We start from the raw sequence: 23018 nt of genomic DNA, 5'->3' as shown, positions 1-23018 counted from the left end.
ACGACGCAAGAGGCAGGGAGTTGAGAAAGGAAGACATGATTGGCAAGTTTTTACTAATACAGCACACCTCTGATGTGGACTTTATTTTAATTTCAAAGCACTGTAAAATACAGCAGGTATCATAATGTCATGACTATGGAGAGAAACAGAAGGCTGCTCTGTGAACATGTCTTTAAGGACATAGTGGGCTGTACAGTATTATTATTGTGGCATACTATCAATTTGTCTCTAACACTGCTGACAGCTACAACAAGTTGTTAAAGATTGTTTAATACTTGTTGGACACACCCTCCTCATGCGACTTGTCTTTTCTCGCTCATGTTCTGGTTCATGCCATCTCTCTGCTACTCCACACACTGGCACTTTTTAGCAGCTGCTACAACTCTGGTTGCTCTTTTATGTTTTTCTTCCCCTGTTAGCACAGATCATCTAACCGAATACTGCACTACAACCAATTTGGGGCTGTGCTACCAAATGGCCACATTAAATTCCACTTTTAAAAAAAGAAAAAACACTGTTTGTAATGCAGAAAAACAATAGAGGTCACACGGAAAACCTGATGAGCAGTATTCAACTGGTCTGACTCCACATACATACTGCAAAAAGGAAAATTACAAATGTCTGCTGAAACATTACAGAAACTGCTATGGTGCCTATCAGGAAAGATGCTCAAAATACATAAAATTCAGATTCTGACTACTCACTTTTCCATCTGAGACCCTTCTACAATGTGGTGTTTACCCACAGAACCTAGAAATGCAGTTCATTTCTCCCCTGCTACAAAAATATTAAGTAAATTGTACCTGATAACAGAATAGGCTTAACCAGCACTTCCTTCCTAACAAGCTCCGATTCACCAGTCAGAGAAGACTCATCCACTTTCAAGTCATTGCTCTGTATCAGAATACCATCTGCTGGAAGGAGATCACCATACTTAACCTGGAACATTAACACTTTTACATTGCTTTATAGTAAATAAAAAAGGAAAGAAGATCATAAAACAAAAATACTGTGAAGAGCAAAAGCAAATAAAAAATAGACTACATCAAAATTAATTTCAATGAAAAAGCAGAGGTAGATCATAGATATCTGCCCTTATTAATTGAGGAATACTGAGTTGGGGGATACCACCATCTGCTTCGACCTGTGAAGTAGTTTTGCTGTGCCATGATGTGTTGCGTAGCATCATCGAGTTGCGTTGTGTGCATTCTGAAGTGGAAGTGAAATGTCGTAGTACAGGGCGTTGTGTATGTGGTGATGATGTGCTTGTGAGGTATGTTAATGTGTCATTTAGTGAGCCTCAGTTGTCATGATGTGGAGTGTACAAAATTACATGGTGGCACAATGGAATATACTGTGCAGAACACTGTCATATATGAAAGTCATACAAAACAGAATATGTTGTGTAATTTAAACTGTATTCTTAGGTGCCTGTATAACCACTGAATAAGTGCATCAAAGTTTTTAATTAAAATTATTGGAGAAGGAAGAGGGATCAGTCTTTATTAATATACTGTCAGTGCAATTCTACTATTAAAAATAATAATAATAATAATAATAAAATTGATCCACCTACCTTATCCCATGATTTACTGAAAAATACTTTGATCCACTTACAATGTTTCTTTTTAATTTTCTCACGGCTTGTCCTAACCAACTCATCATTCATTATGTTCCCTTCCAATAATTTAATGTGCATACAGTTACCAACTGCAACATGCAACCCAAGAGCTGCCGACACTGTAACAGCACTTTCACTCTATGGCTGAGCTATATATGTGAACTGGAGATTGGGATACTGGCTTTTGCAGTTGTGGGGGAGGGTAGGGGTATCCTGGTCTAGAGTTGAGCTATAAAGGTTGGGATCCCTGATCTTATGGTGTGTTTTGGACAGTTTTGTTGGGTTTTATTTTTTGGCAGTTTCATCAAATGTTTGGATTTTTCTGCATTGCATCTTGAATGGTGATGTTTGGTTATTGAAATTTAATTGGTCACTGCCCAAAACCCCTCTTTTCTTGGAGTTGTATTGCTAATTTCATTGTGTTCAGTCAGTGTACTGGTTCGCATGATATTGTTTTTTTTTTTTTTTTTTTTTTAAAAGTAGCTAGTTAAGGAAATTCTAAAGGTGTGGAAAAATTTTATTGTCAATGTAAGACAGAATATTTATCTCAATTCATGCTCTGGCCACAACGGAACAGGTTTACCTTCAGTGATTATGGCTGAATACACTTCAACAAAAATGTAAATAAAAAAAAAAAATTGTTTGATGAAGTTGCATTGAACTGTATTTGTCAATGAGAGACTTGGCACTGCTTCGATCACACAAGGCTTCCAATACTGAGTTTGATGGTTGTAGTGGCAGCTTAAGGTGATATCTGTAGACAAATGTCTGCGATTCAAGATTCTTTCACAACAGACAACAAAGTGGCCGATGGCCTTTACTTAGCGATGAAGAGCTTGGCGTTTGGGTAGAGTTATCAGTGCTGATAGACAAGCAGCAATGGGTGAAATAACTGCAGAAGTCAACGTCGGACATACTGCGAACATACCCTTCAGGACAGTGCAGTGGAATTTGGTGTTAATGGGCTATGGCAGCAGATGACCAATGCGAGTGCCTTTGCTAACAGCTCAAAATTGCCTGCAACATCTCTCCTGTGCTCATGACCATGTCGGTTGGACCTTAGGTGACTGGAAAACCATGGCCTGGTCAGGTGAGTCCCAGTTTCAGTTGAAAAGAGCTGATGGCAGGGTTAGTGTGGTGCAGACCCCATAAAGCCATGGACCCCAGTTCTCAACAAGGCACTGTGCAAGCTAGTGGTGGCTCCATAATGGTGTGGGCTGGAATGGTTCAACTAAACAGATCATTGACTTGAAATGGTTATGTTCAGTTACCTGGAGAACATCTGCCGCCATTCATAGACTTTATATTCCCGAGAAACAATGTAATTTTTGTGGATGACAATGTGCCATATCACATGGCCACAGTTACTTGTGATTGGTTTGAAGAACATACTGGACAATTTGAGCGAATGATTTGGCCACCCAGGCCACCCACATCGCCTGACGTGAATCACATCGAACATTTGTGGGACATAATCTATAGGTCAGTTTGTGCACAAAATCCTGCACCAGCAACACTTTTGCAATTATGAACTGCTATAGAGGCAGCAAGGCCCAATATATCTGCAGCGGACTGCAGACAACTTGTTGAGTCCATGCCATGTCGAGTTGTTGCACTACACTGGGCAAAAGGAGGTCTCATGCGATATTGGGAGGTATCCCATGACTTTGTCACCTCAGTGTAGAAGCACTAAAGAGTTTATAAAGATAAAAATATAGACAACTAATTATATTGTGATATACTGTAGAAAAAATTCTCTTCTAAAACTGTTGTTCAAGAGATTGCTTTCTTATTAGCAGAGACGTATGTTTGCATGTGCATTCCCATGTGTATTTTATACTTAGTAGGAAACTTTGAATTATACTGCAACAAACGTATCTATAATAATCAGGGATTGAAAAGCTTTTTGGTGAGGTTGGTTTCACTTTTAGTGCAGTCACCATTTTAGTTTTGGCTAGAAAAACAATACACTTTCACTTGAATGAGAAACACAACTTGGGTCAAGGGTCAATTTCCTATTTCCAAAACGCTTTTTTTTGTTCCAAACAATTTTTTTTCTTTTGCAAAACAGTTATTAATTTGTTGCTTGCTGACATTTTCACAAGAAACTGTCAAGTTCTGTGTCATTTTCTGGTAAATAACAATGTCTCTTTATGAATAATGTACACCACTTTCTGCCTAGTTCTCCATTAGTAATTGCGTTTTGTCTTTTCACCATACTTATTATCTGCTGTACACATTGCACTGCAAAGTAAACAGCAAAAGACCCAAATCATGTAACTTTGGTCTTTTCCATATACTAATCAAGAATGAAGAAGTTAGGGGAACTCATGGTCCAACCAGCAAGGATACAATAAGTACGCAGCATGATTTACACATTTTAACATGTGAAACATAATAACGTTCTCAGCAGCCTGTCTAAGGGCCACAATTACCTGCCCCACTCCCACAACAAATATTGACTATGATATTGAATGTGTCCAGTGGCCCTGCCGAAGGCATAGTCCAGGGGCTTTTTTTAACTGTAGAAACGCATTAGCATACATGTTCCTGTGCCTGTGTCAACAATTTTCACAATAATGACACATGTGCAGAAAAATTTCTGGTAAAGCACTTGTACAGTTGACAAAATCCACCACTTAATAGATTAAAAAACCTATCGTAAAAGAGATATACCCAAAATTTTTTGTTTCTTAAATAATGTATTTATTAGATTATGTGGTATTTTAACATTTATTCAGTTAAGAGTAATGATATACAATATCTAATACAACACAGCAGAAGCTATGACAAAGGTATTGTTGAAGGAGTTGGTGGTGTACTCAACCAAATGCAGCTTTGAATGGGAAACACCAGGTTACAAACGCAGTGCCTTTTATGACTTTGAAAAGAAGAAGAAAATAAATATCAACTGTGGCAATATTATGAAAGGAAAGTTGCTACTCACCATATAGTGGAGATGCTGAGTCACAGATATGCACAACAAAGAGTGTGTCACAGTATAAGCTCTTGGGCAACAAGTCAAACTTCAGCTGCCAAAGGCTGCAGTCATGAGTGTGTGAGTTGCCTTTGTGCTTGCGAGCGCGCGCCCGCGCAACAAAGGCCTTGTTGGCTGAGAGCTTATATTGTGACAGTCTTTTTGTTGTGCCCATCTGACCGAGAGATCAACACTGGCACCCAGTGGCAGCTGCCGAGTAACAGCACCACACAACGTCAAAGGTATCGACATGCATGATACCCACTACTAACAAAGCCCGCCCCTACATGACCTGTTGCCGGCAGCAAGACATCCACTACTGCTCTTACTACCCAACCTAACTATTGGAGAGGTATTTTTCTCTTGGCTCTTGCCTGGGCAATTTTTTTCCTCTGCCCTTAAAACCGCTACTGTTCGTTTGACTTTCGACCCAATCTATCTCCAGATGAGTGCGTGTTAACGGTTAACCATAAACAGATGTATGCAAACATCACAGTATCCACATCTTGCAACATCTCACTTTAGTGAAAACTAACCCTTATGCAGAGATGTCAGTAGCCCTTTTGAGTTGGCCATCATGCCAGTGTGGGCATGGAGGGGCTCCACCTCTTAAAAAAGCAATAGGTTTTCCCTTTTCTGTCACGTATGTTTGTATTTCATCTTTGAGAGCAAAGACTCTCTTTAACATCTTGTCCACCTGATGGTGGAATAATACATAATGTCATCCATCTTTGAATCAATTGTACATAAAAACGTTAAATTCCCAGTGTCAAAAACCATGAGTACAAATGAAATTCACTACATTAGTGGTACTGTCTATATTTCTAGATTTACTATACAAGTTTTCTTGGCGAATTAAGCAATGGCACTGTTTTACAAAATTATTTCCCACCTGATTCTTTTTGGAGTAATTTAAGCAATTCTTCTCACTTTCTTGTGAATGAGCTATGTCAGTTGCTACTGCTGACAATTTGTAAGTTTTAAATCAAATCTGCTTATGTTTCCAATAACACCTTCCGTTAATTCATTATCTTTTGTGGTGCTTTTAAGAGGGACTAGAGCACCCAATTCTTCTGTTTGATTCCCCTCATGAAAATTAATAACTGCATAGTACTTCACGCATCACAACTCTCGTCGAAATTCCAGAAAAAATTTAAACACTGCGACTTATCATTTTAGACCACTGTCAACAATTCATCACTATGCTGAGCTACAGTCTGTTGTGATAAGCTTCATTTAGTAAACTGTGCTTCTTTATCAAACATCAGCAATGCTTTCATTGCCGTCTTCAACAAACTTGCCATTTTAAAAGGGTTTTAATTTTTTTGTGATATTTTCCACAATGATATAACTTGCTTTGACAAGTGGTGTCGGACTGTGAGGACATTTTCTTCAAAAGCAACTGCTGCTTAAAAAGATTAGTTCTATGTTTGAACACTTCATTTTCATGAAAATGGACTAAAATCTTATCATATTATGTCATAATGTCACTTGATATCACTATCCTTGTAAATTAAAACTGTAACATTGCTAATTAAATACACTATTGTTCTTTTTTCTTCAGGTAAGAAAAACTGATTTGTCCGGCTGACTTTTGGAAACTTTTTTCTTACACACACACACACACACACACACACACACACACACACACACTCCCCCCTTTCTCTCTCCCTCTCCCTCTCCCTTTCATTACAAAAGTGATGACTCTACGATTCTTTGATACCTCAACATCTGAACATCTTTCATATCAATCGATGCATTCTTTTAACCTAGTGGTGACATAAATTTTTCCCCAATTCAATTCAGTACCACCTCATTAGTTATTCAATCTATCCATCTAATTTTCCGCACTCTTTAGTAGCACCACATTCAAGAGCTTTTATTTTCTTCTTGTCTGAACTGTTTATCATCCACATTTCATTTCCCTGCAAGGCTACACTCCATACAAATACCATAAGAAAAGCTTACTAATGTTTAATATTTATATTCAATGTTGTTGTTGTTGTTGTTGTTGTTGTGGTCTTCAGTCCTGAGACTGGTTTGATGCAGCTCTCCATGCAACTCTATCCTGAGCAAGCTGCTTCATCTCCCAGCACATACTGCAGCCTACATCCTTCTGAACCTGCTTAGTGTATTCATCTCTTGGTCTCCCTCTACGATTTTTACCCTCCATGCTGCCCTCTAATACTAAATTGGTGATCCTTTGATGCCTCAGAACATGTCCTACCAACCGATCCCTTCTTCTAGTCAAGTTGTGCCACAAAATTCCTCTTCTCCCTAATTCTATTATATTAATCCTCATTAGTTATGTGACCTATCCATCTAATCTTCAGCATTCTTCTGTAGCACCACATTTTGAAAGCTTCTATTCTCTTTGTGTCCGAACTACACTCCTGGAAATTGAAATAAGAACACCGTGAATTCATTGTCCCAGGAAGGGGAAACGTTATTGACACATTCCTGGGGTCAGATACATCACATGATCACACTGACAGAACCACAGGCACATAGACACAGGCAACAGAGCATGCACAATGTCGGCACTAGTACAGTGTATATCCACCTTTCGCAGCAATGCAGGCTGCTATTCTCCCATGGAGACGATCGTAGAGATGCTGGATGTAGTCCTGTGGAACGGCTTGCCATGCCATTTCCACCTGGCGCCTCAGTTGGACCAGCATTCGTGCTGGATGTGCAGACCGCGTGAGACGACGCTTCATCCAGTCCCAAATATGCTCAATGGGGGACAGATCCGGAGATCTTGCTGGCCAGGGTAGTTGACTTACACCTTCTAGAGCACGTTGGGTGGCACGGGATACATGCGGACGTGCATTGTCCTGTTGGAACAGCAAGCTACCTTGCCGGTCTAGGAATGGTAGAACGATGGGTTCGATGACGGTTTGGATGTACCGTGCACTATTCAGTGTCCCCTCGACGATCACCAGTGGTGTACGGCCAGTGTAGGAGATCGCTCCCCACACCATGATGCCAGGTGTTGGCCCTGTGTGCCTCGGTCGTATGCAGTCCTGATTGTGGCGCTCACCTGCACGGCGCCAAACACGCATACGACCATCATTGGCACCAAGGCAGAAGCGACTCTCATCGCTGAAGACGACACGTCTCCATTCGTCCCTCCATTCACGCCTGTCGCGACACCACTGGAGGCGGGCTGCATGATGTTGGGGCGTGAGAGGAAGACGGCCTAACGGTGTGCGGGACCGTAGCCCAGCTTCATGGAGACGGTTGCGAATGGTCCTCGCCGATACCCCAGGAGTAACAGTGTCCCTAATTTTCTGGAAAGTGGCGGTGCGGTCCCCTACGGCACTGCGTAGGATCCTACAGTCTTGGCGTGCATCCGTGCGTCGCTGAGGTCCGGTCCCAGGTCGACGGGCACGTGCACCTTCCGCCGACCACTGGCGACAACATCGATGTACTGTGGAGACCTCACGCCCCACGTGTTGAGCAATTCGGCGGTACGTCCACCCGGCCTCCCGCATGCCCACTATACGCTCTCGCTCAAAGTCCGTCAACTGCACATACGGTTCACGTCCACGCTGTCGCGGCATGCTACCAGTGTTAAAGACTGCGATGGAGCTCCGTATGCCACGGCAAACTGGCTGACACTGACGGCGGCGGTGCACAAATGCTGTGCAGCTAGCGCCATTCGACGGCCAACACCGCGGTTCCTGGTGTGTACGCTGTGCCGTGCGTGTGATCATTGCTTGTACAACCCTCTCGCAGTGTCTGGAGCAAGTATGGTGGGTCTGACACACCGGTGTCAATGTGTTCTTTTTTCCATTTCCAGGGGTGTATTTATCATCCATGTTTCACTTGCATACATGGCTACACTCCATACAAATACTTTCAGAAACGACTTCCTCACACTTAAATCTATACTCGATGTTAACAAACTTTTCTTCTTCAGAAACACTTTCCTTGCCATTGCCAGTCTACATTTTATATCCTCTCTGCTTCGACCATCATCAGTTATTTTGCTCCCCAAATAGTAAAACTCATTTACTACTTTAAGCATCTCATTTCATAATCTAATTCCCTTAGCATCGACTGGGTTAATTCAACTACATTCCAGTATCATCGTTTTGCTTTTGTTGATGTTCATCTTATACCCTCCTTTCATGACACTGTCCATTCCATTCAACTGCTCTTCTAAGTCCTTTGCTGTCTCTGACAGAATTACAATTTCATCGGCAAACCTCAAAGTTTTTATTTCTTCTCCATGAATTTTAATACCTACTCTGAATTTTTCTTTTGTTTCCTTTATTGCTTGCTCAATATATAGATTGTATAACTTCGGGCAGATGCTACATCCCTGTCTCACTTCCTTCCCAACCACTGCTTCCCTTTCATGTCCCTCGACTCTTATAATTGCCATCTGGTTTCTGTTCAAATTGTAAATAGCCTTTCGTTCCCTGTATTTTACCCTGCCACCTTCAGAATTTGAAAGAGAGTATTCCAGTCAACATTGTCAAAAGCTCTCTCTAAGTTTATAAATGCTAGAAACGTAGGTTTGCCTTTTCTTAATCTCGCTTCTAAGATAAGTTGTAGGGTCACTATTGCCTCACGTGTTCCAATATTTCTACAGAATCCAACTGATCTTCCATTTGTCTGTAAAGAATTCACATTAGTATTTTGCAGCCATGACTTATTAAACTGATAGTTCGTTAATTTTCCCATCTGTCAACACCTGCTTTCTTTGAGATTGGAATCATTATATTCTTCTTGAAGTCTGAAGGAATTTCGGCTGTCTCATACATCATGCTAACCAGATGGTAGAGTTTTGTCAGGACTGGCTCTCCCAAGGCTGTCAGTAGTTCTAATGGAATGTTGTCTACTCCCGGTACCTTGTTTCGACTTAGGTCTTTCAGTGCTCTGTCAAACACTTCATGCAGTATCCTATCTCCCATTTCATTTTCATCTATATCATCTTCCATTTCCATAATAGTGTCCTCATGTACCTCACCCTTGTATAGACCCTCTAAATACTTCTTCCACCTTTCTGCTTTCCCTTCTTTGCTTAGAACTGGGTTTCCATCTGAGCTCTTGATATTCATACAAGTGGTTCTCTTTTCTCCAAAGGTGTCTTTAATTTTTCTGTAGGCAGTATCTTTCTTACCCCTAGTGAGATAAGCCTCTACATCCTTACATTTGTCCTCTAGCTGTCCCTGCTTAGCGATTTTGCACTTCTTGTCGATGTCATTTTTGAGATGTTTTTATTCCTTTTTGCCTGCTTCATTTATTGAATTTTTATATTTTCTCATTTCATCAATTAAATTCCATATTTCTTCTGTCACTCAGCGATTTCTACTAGCCCTCATCTTTCTACCTACTTGATCCTCTGCTGCCTTCACTACTTCTTCCCTCAAAGCTACCCATTCTTCTTCTACTGTATTTCTTTCCCCCATTCCTGTCAATTGTTCCCTTATGCTCTCCCTGAAACTCTGTACAACCTCTGGTTTAGCCAGTTTATCCAGGTCCCATTTCCTTAAATTTCCAAACTTTTTGCAGTTTCTTCAGTTTTAATCTACAGTTCATAACCAATAGATTGTGGTCAGAGTCCACATCTGCCCCTGGAAATGTCTTGCAATTTAAAACCTGGTTCCTAAATCTCTGTCTTACCATTACACAATCTATCCGAAACCTGTCAGGATTTCCAGGCTTCTTCCATGTATACAACTTTCTTTTATGATTCTTGAACTAAGTGTTAGCTATGATTAAGTTATGCTCTGTGCAAAATTCTACCAGGTGGCTTCCTCTTTCATTTCTTACCCCCAATCCATATTCACCTACTACGTTTCCTTCTCTCCCTTTTCCTACTATCGAATTCCAGTCACCCATGACTATTAAATTTTTGTCTCCCTTCACTATCTGAATAATTTCTCTTATCTCATCATACATTTCTTCAATTTCTTCGTCATCTGCAGAGCTAGTTGGCACATAAACTTGTACTACTGTAGTAGGTGTGGGCTTCGTGTCTATCTTGGCCACAATAATGCATTCACTATGCTGTTTTTTGTAGCTTACCCACACTCTTATTTTTTTATTCATTATTAAACCTACTCCTGCACTACCCCTATTTGATTTTGTATTTATAACTCTGTATTCACTTGACCTAATGTCTTGTTCCTCCTGCCACCAAACTTCACTAATTCCCACTATATCTAACTTTAACCTATCCATTTCCCTTTTTATATTTTCTGACCTACCTGCCTGATTAAAGGATCTGACATTCCACTCTCCGATCCATACAACGCCAGTTTTCTTTCTCCTGATAACAACGTCCTCTTGAGTAGTCCCCACCCGGAGATTCAAATGGGGCACTATTTTCCCTTGGAATATTTTACCCAAGAGGACGCCATCATCATTTAACCATACAGTAAATCTGCATGCCCTCAGGAAAAATTACGGCTGTAGTTTCCCCTTGCTTTCAGCCGTTCGTAGTACCAGCACAGCAAGGCTGTTTTGGTTAGTGCTGCAAGGCCAGATCAGTCAATCATCCAGACTGTTGCCCCTGCAACTACTGAAAAGGTTGCTGCCCCTCTTCAGGAACCACACATTTGTCTGGCCTCTCTACTTTTGTGGTTGCACCTACGGTACAGCTATCTGTATGGCTCAGGCATGCCTTTCTTTGTATTGGCCACTGACAGTTATTTTTTCTGTTGAAGTAGTAAAACTCTTTGAAAACTTTTTATGTCTCATTTCCTAATCTAATTTTACAGCATCATCTGATTTAATTTGACTACACTCTGGAAGTCTTGTTTTATTTTTGTTAATATCCATCTTATAACTTCATTTCAAGAAAACACTATCCACTCCATTCAACTGTTCCTACAAATGCTTTGCTATCTCTATCAGAATTACAGTGTCACTAGGAAACCTCAGAATTTTTATCCTTGTTGAACTTTAATTTCATTTCCAAACTTCCGCTTGGTTTCCTTCACAGATTGCTAAATATAAACTGAATAACAACTGGGATAGGCTACAAGCCGGTTTAGTCCCTTCTCCACAACTGCTTCCTTTTCATTTCAACCTACTCTTTTCACTGCATTCTGGTTTGTGTAAAAGTTGTAGGTAACTACCATAATGATGTAGGCTGAAACAAGGAATTAAAATTTGTACCAGGACTGGGATTTGAACCTGGGTCTTCTGCTTACTAGGCAGATTTGTTAGTTATTGTGCCACAATGGCACTCTAGGGTAGTCCACGCAGCTGTGGTAGCCACAGTGTCAGTGTGGTGTAAATGCTAGTGCATCTGCCTAGTATGCATGAGAATGAGCTTCAAATGCTGGTGATGGTATAAATTTTAATAACTTGCTTCAGCCTACTACATTATTGTAGATAAAAGTGAGACTCGGTATGTCTCAGGGACAGCAGCTTATAACTGTAGCTAACTTTGCGCTCCCTATGTTTTCCTGCTGCTGCCTTCATATTTTCAAAGAGTACATTTCAGTCAACACTGTCAAAAAGCTTTCTCCAAATCTACAAATGCTATAAACACAGGTTTACCTTTCTTCAATCTATCTTTTAAGATAGTCACAGAGTCAGTATGGCCTAAATGCTCCTACATTTTTCTAGATCTGAAATTTATCTTCCCCAAAGCTGGCTCCTACAACTACTTCCATTCTTCCGTGAAAATGTCTGTATTTTGCAACCAAGATTTATTAAACTGATGGTTCAGTAATATTCACATCTGTCAGCGTCTCCCTTCTTTGGAACAGGAATCAATACATTCTTTCTGAAATCTGAGACTATTTTGCCTGTCTGATAGAGCATGCACACAAGGTGAAATAGTTTTAACAAGGTTGGATATTGAAGGATCTCAATAATTTTGAGGACATGTCCTCTACTCTGGGGGAATTGTTTCAGTTTAGGTCTTTCACTGCTCTGTCAAATTATTCTTGTAATATCATAGCTCCCATTTCATTTTCATCTACTTCATCTTCTCTTTCTGATAAGTTCTATTCAAGTTTGTTTCCATTATATAGATGCTCTGTGTGTTACTTCCACTTTTGCTCTTTCTCTTCTTTGCATACTACTGGCTTATCATCTGAGCTCGAAATATTCATGCAGGTGTTTCTTTTGTTTTCTAACTTTTTTTGTCCAAATACCTCGGTAATTTTGCTATACACTTTCATCTATCTTTCTACTTCTACATACATATCCACAAGCCATGATACAGTGAATGACGGAGGGTACCCTGTACCACAGCTCATCATTATCTTTCCTTTTCCACTCACAAATAAAATGAGAGAAAAATGACTATCTCTATGCCTGCTGGGTGGAAACCAGCTGCTAGTTTGACTCCAGAAGTAAAGAAAGCAGTCTTGAAGCAGTTCCACCAACTGGTGGTCATCAAGGAATGGGGAGAACCTGAAATAGGATAATGAAATATTGTACAGAGGAAGGCATGAAAGCTGATGTAGAACAGCATATTCGCCAAAGCAAAAGATGTTGAAAGAACAAAACTACTCAGAATAAAATGAAAATGTCAATGGAAATAATGGTAACCCCTGGGCATTTCTTTGAAAGATGTGACACAGATATTTTAGGTCCACTTTTTCAAACAGATAAGGGTAAGAAGTACATCCTCACCTTTCAGGGCACATTGGGATAACTTCTAGTTGCAGAACCCATTGAGGAACAATATGCAAAAATGGTAGCAAGAACACTAGTGGAAAAGATTACATTAAAGTTTGACATATCATCAATACGACTGAGTGATATGGGTAAATGGGTAATAACTTTACCAGTGAAACAATGCAAAGAGTATACAAACTGCTATGTATAGAGAAAATTCAAATCATGTGCTATCAGCCGCAGAGTAATGGAGCATTAGAAAGAGAAGAGAGAATCTTAACAGCAACATTCAGACATTATATACACCCAGCACAGACTGACTGGTATACCTAGACCCCACATGCAGTTTTTGTATTTAACACGATACCGCATAGTGCGACTGGGTAAACACATCACGAGTTGTTCTTCAGAAGTGTGTGTGAGATATACTGGGAGTTTTATAAAAGAACCCTTCAGAGGTAATTTACAATTATGATGATTATGTGCTCAAGTTGAAAGAGCAAATGCGAACTGTCCACTAGTGTGCATGAACTTTTAATGCTCAGACTAAACTGAAGAATAAGGAATATTATGACAGAACCCAACATCCAAAAGAGTTCCAACCAGGAAATAAAGTTGTGTGTACAAAAGTGTACACAGGGGAAGATCAAAGAAATTAGATAGTCAATGGCAAAGCCCATATATTGTAAAACGAATTAAAGGACAAAATGTGCTCATACATTTAAGAGGGAATAAGTGTCTGACAGTACACGTCATTGCCTGAAAGAGTTCTTTTAGTTACTGGGTGGCAGTAACACATCTGGTACCAGAATTATCATACTAGCATTCAGGATTACTTTGGTCCAGACAGTGGCACATCATCTAGATCAGGCTGTTCCAGCTCATCGGCTCCATTGTGAGCCACGGAGCGCTCCCTGCTCCAGGGAGCCGTGTCGCTCGCTGTGACCAGTCCAGTGGGCCAGCACGCCGGCACGTGGCATGGCTGGCTGAGGCAGGCGGCAAGGCAAGTGTTCTGATGTGCCAGCTGCGTCTTACAAGATCGACAACTTCATACTCTTAGTTGTTAAGACGTGGTGACATGCTACACCAGGAAATACGATGTGCAGGAAATAAATAAGAAACAACTGTTTTACAAGAAACAGCATACTAAATTTATTGGGGCTCTGTAGCTTGACATTTTCTTGTCATTACAAGATGGGAAACATCAGGCATCAAAATGTTCGCAGCGTTAATGCGGAGGACGGCCTTCTTTGTTGCATCCTGAAGAAACGATCGTTCCTTACTTTTTACTCTTTTCATTGCCGAGAAAAGCTGCTCACAACAATACATAGATCCAAACATTCACATGATCTGAGCGGCATTGTTGTGAAGCTTGGGAAATATTTTTTACTGTAATGAACGATACCATCGTCACAAATCCAACTTGTTTAGTAACTCTCTTTCAAAAGAGTTGAATTTTGCGAATCAATGATCTCCAATCGAAATGACAATGACAAGTCATCGGGGGAAACTGAAAAAGGAGTGCTGAACACATTAAGTTCCATTTCCAAACTAGTGAGGTCTCGGAATCGTGTTTCAAACGACGTGATTGGCTGCTTTAACTTTGCTTGGTAATCACCGAAAGTAGTACCTTCAGGTAGCTTTAAAGAAGCAAGACGATTGAAGAATGTTAAATGTCCATTACTCATCTGCCTCTCAAATAAACGTAACTTTTCCATGAACGCTTTGATCTGGTCGTGCAAGTCAACGATTAGCTGCCCTTTGCTCTGTAATGCCAGATTTAAACTATTCAGATGCATAGTTATGTCCGCTAGGAACGCCAGATCTGATATCCATTTCATATCTTTCAGACAACGTATTTCTTCCCCTTTCATTTCGAAAAAAGGGATATTTCCTCACGAATGGCAAAGAAAACATCAAGAACTTTTCCCCGACTCAGCCAACGAACTGTACTGTGGTAAGGTATATCCCCAAAATCCGCTTCCATATCTTTCAGGAATCCTTTGAATTGGCGATGTTTCATACCATGACGCCGCACAAAATTCACACACTTCGCTACATCTTTCATTACGCCACCTAGCTCTACTGTTTCAGCACACAGTGCCTCTTGGTAAATAAAAGATGAAGAGTCAAAATGTCTTTCACGAATTCGTCCCTGAGTTTATTTTTCAAACGAGAAGCAAAGCCTCGGTGACGCCCGATCATTTGTGGTGCACCGTCTGTTGCTACAGAATGGAGCTTATCCCACGGCAAATTCATATTGTCCACTGATTCACTGTTGTTGTTGTTGTGGTCTTCAGTCCTGAGACTGGTTTGATGCAGCTCTCCATGCTACTCTATCCTGTGCAAGCTTCTTCATCTCCCAGTACCTACTGCAACCTACATCCTTCTGAATCTGCTTAGTGTCTTCATCTCTTGGTCTCCCTCTACGATTTTTACCCTCCATGCTGCCCTCTAATACTAAATTGGTGATCCTTTGATGCCTCAGAACATGTCCTACCAACCGATCCCTTCTTCTAGTCAAGTTGTGCCACAAAATTCCTCTTCTCCCTAATTCTATTCTATTAACCCTCATTAGTTATGTGACCTATCCATCTAATCTTCAGCATTCTTCTGTAGCACCAAATTTCGAAAGCTTCTATTCTCTTCTTGTCCAAACTATTTATCGTCCATGTTTCACTTCCATACATGGCTACACTCCATACAAATACTTTCAGAAATGACTTCCTGACGCTTAAATCTATACTCGATGTTAACAAACTTCTCTTCTTCAGAAACGCTTTCCTTGCCATTGCAAGTCTACATTTTATATCCTCTCTACTTCGACCATCATCAGTTATTTTGCTCCCCAAATAGCAAAACTCCTTTACTACTTTAAGTGTCTCATTTCCTAATCTAATTCCCTCAGCATCACCCGACTTAATTCGACTACATTCCATTATCCTCGTTTTGCTTTTGTTGATGTTCATCTTATATCCTCCTTTCAAGACACTGTCCATTCCATTCAACTGCTCTTCCAAGTCCTTTGCTGTCTCTGACAGAATTACAATGTTATCGGCAAACGTCAAAGTTTTTATTTCTTCTCCATGGATTTTAATACCTACTCCGAATTTTTCTTTTGTTTCCTTTACTGCTTGCTCAATATACAGATTGAACAACATCGGGGAGAGGCTACAACCCTGTCTTACTCCCTTCCCAACCACTGCTTCCGTTTCATGTCCCTCGACGCTTATAACTGCCATCTGGTTTCTGTACAAATTGTAAATAGCCTTTCGCTCTCTGTATTTTATCCCTACCACCTTTAGAATTTGAAAGAGAGTATTACAGTCAACATTGTCAAAAGCTTTCTCTAAGTCTACAAATGCTAAAAACGTAGGTTTGTCTTTCCTTAATCTTTCTTCTAAGATAAGTCGTAAGGTCAGTATTGCCTCACGTGTTCCAGTGTTTCTACGGAATCCAAACTGATCTTCCCCGAGGTTGGCTTCTACTAGTTTTTCCATTCGTCTGTAAAGAATTTTTGTTAGTATTTTGCAGCTGTGACTTATTAAACTGATAGTTCGGTAATTTTCACATCTGTCAACACCTGCTTTCTTTGGGATTGGAATTATTATATTCTTCTTGAAGTCTGAGGGTATTTCACCTGTTTCATACATCTTGCTCACCAGATGGTAGAGTTTTGTCAGGACTGGCTCTCCCAAGGCCGTCAGTAGTTCCAATGGAATGTTGTCTACTCCGGGGGCCTTGTTTCGACTCAGGTCTTTCAGTGCTCTGTCAAACTCTTCACGCAGTATCGTATCTCCCATTTCACCTTCATCTACATCCTCTTCCATTTCCATAATATTGTCCTCAAGTACATCGCCCTTGTATAGACCCTCTATATACTCCTTCCACCTTTCTGCTTTCCCTTCTTTGCTTAGAACTGGGTTTCCATCTGAGCTCTTGATATTCATACAAGTCGTTCTCTTATCTCCAAAGGCCTCTTTAATTTTCCTGTAGGCAGTATCTATCTTACCCCTAGTGAGATAAGCCTCCACATCCGTACATTTGTCCTCTAGCCATCCCTGCTTAGCCATTTTGTACTTCCTGTCGATCTCATTTTTGAGATGTTTGTATTCCTTTTTGCCTGATTCATTTACTGCATTTTTATATTTTCTCCTTTCATCAATTAAATTCAATATTTCTTCTGTTACCCAAGGATTTCTACTAGTCCTCGTCTTTTTACCTACTTGATCCTCTGCTGCCTTCACTACTTCATCTCTCAAAGCTACCCATTCTTTTTCTACTGTATTTCTTTCCCCCATTCCTGTCAATTGTTCCCTTATGCTCTCCCTGAAACTCTGTACAACCTCTGGTTTAGTCAGTTTATCCAGGTCCCATCTCCTTAAATTCCCACCTTTTTGCAGTTTCTTCAGTTTTAATCTACAGGTCACAACCAATAGATTGTGGTCAGAGGCCACATCTGCCCCTGGAAATGTCTTAAAATTTAAAACCTGGTTCCTAAATCTCTGTCTTACCATTATATAATCTATCTGATACCTTTTAGTATCTCCAAGGTTCTTCCATGTATATAACCTTCTTTCATGATTCTTAAACCAAGTGTTAGCTATGATTATGTTGTGCTCTGTGCAAAATTCTACCAGGCGGCTTCCTCTTTCATTTCTTAGCCCAAATCCATATTCACCTATTACGTTTCCTTCTCTCCCTTTTCCTACACTCGAATTCCAGTCACCCATGACTATTAAATTCTCATCTCCCTTCACTATCTGAATAATTTCTTTTATTTCATCATACATTTCTTCAATTTCTTCATCATCTGCAGAGCTAGTTGGCATATAAACTTGTACTACTGTAGTAGGTGTGGGCTTTGTATCTATCTTGGCCACAATAATGCGTTCACTATGCTGTTTGTGCTAGCTTACCCACATTCCTATTTTCCTATTCATTATTAAACCTACTCCTGCATTACCCCTATTGGATTTTGTGTTTATAACCCTGTAGTCACCTGACCAGAAGTCTTGTTCCTCCTGCCACCGAACTTCACTAATTCCCACCATATCTAACTGTAACCTATCCATTTCCCTTTTTAAATTTTCTAACCTACCTGCCCGATTAAGGGATCTGACATTCCACGCTCCGATCCGTAGAACGCCAGTTTTCTTTCTGCTGATAACGATGTCCTCTTGAGTAATCCCCGCCCGGAGATCCGAATGGGGCACTATTTTACCTCCGGAATATTTTACCCAAGAGGACGCCATCATCATTTAATCATACAGTAAAACTGCATGCCCTCGGGAAAAATTCCGGCTGTAGTTTCCCCTTGCTTTCAGCCGTTCGCAGTACCAGCACAGCAAGGCCGTTTTGGTTATTGTTACAAGGCCAGATCAGTCAATCATCCAGACTGCTGCCCTTGCAACTACTGAAAAGACTGATTCACTAACAACCTCAAAAATGTCACGTCCTGTTGCAGTGTAATTGAGTGGTACCACATCCAAGAGTCCTTCAGTTACTTGCAGTTCCATGTCGACACCACGCACAAAGACTGCAAGCTGAGCACAGTCCGATATGTCGGTGCTTTCATCAAGCGCTAGCGAAAATGCAACAAAGCTCTCCGCCTTTTTCCTGAGCTGTGTCTCTAAATCTGCTGCCATGTCCAGGATTCTACGAGACATTGTTTGCTTGGACAGTTCAGTTGCTTGCACCTCCCTTGGAAACAAACATTCTGCGACTGCTACCATGCACGATTTTATGAGTGGTCCCACCGAAAACGGCTTGCCACTCGTCGATATGATGTGAGCGACCCTGTAGCTTGCTCGAATTGCAGATTCAGTAGTGTTTTCTCCACTCTCTTTCACCTGAAAATTATAAACGCATTACAGACCACGAACTATGTTGCATGTTTTGATACCCTCCGTATTACGAAACCGTTTTTAAACGTACGTCTCCTGGTATGTCGTTCTTAAGCCTGCCTACCAGTTCTCTGCGTGCAACGCCTTCTACCTGATCGTAGTGCGCTGCGTGAAGACGTGTATAATGTCGTTGTATAATGTACCTCTTCGCAGAATTAAATACTTTATGACATACAAAACACTGCTGTCGACCATGCCTCTCAATGAATAGAAAGGTGTCCTCCAATAGAGGTACAGGGATCCCGTGGCTAGTCATAGCTGTCATTGAGCACGGATTATTGCGTCAGTTGTGGCTGCATGCGGCCAGGGGGCAGTGAGTTCTCTTTCCCCCTCCACGCTGGCTCCGAGCTGCCGCAGTGAGCGCTCCGGAGCGCTCCAGCTCCCTGGAGCTCAGATGGAACAGCCTGATCTAGATCTACAACTTATGAAATTCCAGTCATCTCTAGGATTATATTATGACACTATGGGGTAAGTCAGTCTTTACAGTTAACATGGAGATCATAAGTTATACAACTTTGTAGAATTAAAGAATCAATTTGAAAAAACTGAAGTATTAGCTGCCATAGGTGAAGAATTCTGCCAGAGAAGACTTTAGAGTGTGAAAATGCAAAACAGGTATTACAATGGCACACTGGTAAAACAGAGAAATCTCAAAGTCTAATTGGACAATTAACTCACAATGAATGAAGAATAACAAAACATTGTCTACTGAATTTTCTTGGGAAAATCAATAAGATACTATCCCAATCCTATATGAAGGTGATTCATCTTATTTTAAGGCAAAAATTGATGTGTTATACGGAGAACAAAAACAGCTGTTAAGGTTAACCAGACAGTAAGGTGCAACAGTAAAAGCTGTGTAAACTACTTTGAACCAACAATACGTTCCATAGTGAGAAACAAACAGGTCATTACACATAGGATGAAAAGGCTTAGTCAGCATACCATACAGTCTGAGACAGCCATTATATTGATAACCATTAATGAGCAGCTAATTCAGCTGACTTCTCTCTTTAATGAACTTGAATGTGAATATGATTTGCTAATTACAGCAGTTGTAAGTACACAGAAAGCTATTTTGGAACAGCACTTAATTAATCCTGTGCAAGAAGTGAAATATTTATAGAGGTGATAAAAGATTATGTTAAAGATAAGAGTTCCAAATAGCACTTACAGGAGACAATTGTTACCAACTGCTTAAAGTAATCAATCTTGGTGTGTTCATTACTGGAAATATCTTTTACTCCTCTTTTAGATAGCAGCATGTTTGACATGTACAAAATTTGACCACTACCTGTTGAAGTAATTAATGAAAAGAGTTATTTAGATATATATCCCCAGAGAAAGAAATACTGTTAATAGATGATGCTAAAAGACAATATGTAAAGCCGAGTAACAATAAATTATTATGTAAAAAGGTAGACCAAAGCCATAAAGCATGTAAACGTACATCTGGTCTATTGTCGACAAATGATCATGAGGTGTGAAGCAAGAATGATAGAACGTGTTACAAGGGTGTCCAAAGATTGTATTCAAAAGTATGTACTATTAAATCAAAGTGTTTGGACACAAATAATGGATAACAAATGGTTATTTGTCAAAAGATAAGGGCCTTACAGTGTTATGAAATGATAATGAACTTATTGAGGTAGTTATTCACGAAACAGGTAAACTGAAATTTTTGGGTAACTGTAATGGATATGGAGCACAAATACTGATACAGTCAAAGCATATTATTAGAACAAACATAACAAATAATGATATAGATCAGGACTTGAATACGAGTATAGAGTGTTAATCAAGAAAAATGAGTATGACAGAATTTACATTGTATTTCCCTGTTGACCGTATAATTGGACAGTTAGATGATTTAAGTGCAGCAGGTCATAAATTGGATGAGCTTGAGAACAAAATTTTGTATCAGCAAATACCTACTTTTAGTGGGTTTTTGTTAGAAAGTCTACCTATTTGGAATTACGTGTGGTCAAGTATAGTGATTATAATTGTAATTCTGTGTATTTGTTGACAATGTAAATATTGTAGAGATCATTTTTGCTTCATGTTTTGAACCATGCGTGATGACGGTTACAAGAAGATATGTGTGAGAAATAGGACAGTAAACCAGTGGTAGCGAACTGGTCAGATAACAGCCCTCTTGAAGAGATTCAGGAGAAAATGAAGAAATTTTGAGAGAAGGCGCATTAGATATGAAGCTAGAAACAGATTAATTTGGTGTATGAACGAAGCCCTTGTACCAACAAGATATTTGGAATATGTAAAGAGAAGACAGCTCTTAATGCTAGTGTCAAGAAAAGATAACAGGTAAACAGAAGAGTTGAAATGATAAGAGAACAAAGGAGTACAGTTCTGTCATAATTCTGTTGAGTGTGTAGCCAAAAACACATTGTTTGGTGCCCTTGAAAAGAAAGAGAGATTGTAACGTGTTTATGATAGCAGTTGCTGTGCTCAAATGTGTATACTATGACTTGTGTGTTTACGATAAAATGGTAATGTATTTGCCCTAGATAAGTGAAAGGTTATTATGTGTTTTTGAGAAAGAAGTTGCTCAGCAGAAAAGTATGCATTACAAAGAAAGTGTATAATTTAAGATACAGAGTTAATATTGCTTTGTTCAGGATATAAGTGCTGCAACAAATGTGTATTTTGAAGTGAGAAAATTATTCTGTGTAGGAGATTTAGAGAAAGATATATGATTAATGACACATATAGGTTTCAAGGTCGCTAAATGGTTGAAAAAGTGAAAATGTTTAGTAAAATATATATGTGTAAATACAGAAAAAGTTTTAATTTTATGAAAATAATGTATGACAGAAAATGTAAATAAAGTAACCAGTTCAAGAGGCACCTATTAACACAACTGACAGAAAATTTTTATAACACCGTCAGTGTGTTAGTGCCTCGTATGATTTGAGGGTTGTTACCTATCCTACTTTGTTGTTGAGTCTAAGCCATTTATTCAAGTTTCTCATCCTTTTCTCACCAAGTTTCATTATCTGCAAATATTTCAGCTTGTATTCTCACACACCTTGTCTACGAGCTGGATGAGCCACTTCACAACTGGAGATAGTGTCAACTCCCATCCTGATTCACTCGCAGGACATCATTACACTTCTTTATTAAGAAGCTATAGGAACACCTAGATGAAATCTGGTACTAATGGAACATCTGGAAAACAAAAACCAATCCATAAAAATCTATAGCAGTAATGTTCACCAGAAAATTACCCCCCATTTTTCCAGTCATCAGTCTTCTGACTGGTTTGTTGTGGCCCACTCCACTCCTGTGCAAACCTCTTCATTTCAGAGTGGCACTTTCAACCTATGTCCTCAATTATTTGTTGGATATATTCCAATCTCTGCCTTCCTCTACAGTTTTTGCCCACTACAGCTCCCTATAGTACCATGAAGCCATTCCCTGATGTCTTATCATCCTGTCCCTTCTCCTTGTCAGTGTTTTTCACACATTCCTTTCTTCTACAATTCTGCACATAACTTCCTCATTCCTCACCAGGTCATTCCACCTAATTTTCAACATTTGGCTATGTCACCACATATCTACTGCTTTGATTCTCTTCTGTTACAGTTGTTCTTCCTACCTACCTACTTCTCATTACTTTCATCTTTCTTCAATTTACTCTCAGTTCATATTTGGTACTCATTAGAGTGTTTATTCCATTCAGCAGATCATGTAATTCTTCTTCACTTTCACTCAGGATAACAATGTCATCAGCAAATTGTACCACTGATGTCCTTTCACCTTGAATTTTAGTTCCGCTGCTGCACCTTTCTTTTATTTCCATCATTGCTTCTCCAATATACAGATTGAAGAGTAGGGGCAAAAGACTACTTCCCTGTCTTACATCCTTCTTAATCCAAGCACTTTATTCCTGGCTGTCCTC

General features: G+C 39.9%; 1 protein-coding gene across 1 annotated transcript in view; it reads right to left on the bottom strand.

Moving 5' to 3' along the window:
- LOC124719793 (plasma membrane calcium-transporting ATPase 2-like) overlaps positions 1–23018 on the bottom strand; it is a 570459-nt gene that overhangs the window by 486037 nt on the left and 61404 nt on the right. The window contains exon 5 of the mRNA XM_047244989.1: positions 804–939. Coding sequence (XP_047100945.1) covers positions 804–939 — 136 coding nt within the window. The remainder of the gene's footprint in view (positions 1–803; positions 940–23018) is intronic.

The sequence above is a fragment of the Schistocerca piceifrons genome, chromosome 11 (assembly GCF_021461385.2).
Source record: "Schistocerca piceifrons isolate TAMUIC-IGC-003096 chromosome 11, iqSchPice1.1, whole genome shotgun sequence".
NCBI lineage: Eukaryota > Metazoa > Arthropoda > Insecta > Orthoptera > Acrididae > Schistocerca > Schistocerca piceifrons.
Note: the sequence above shows the minus strand (reverse complement) of the source record. Positions and strands in the feature narration are given on the sequence as shown.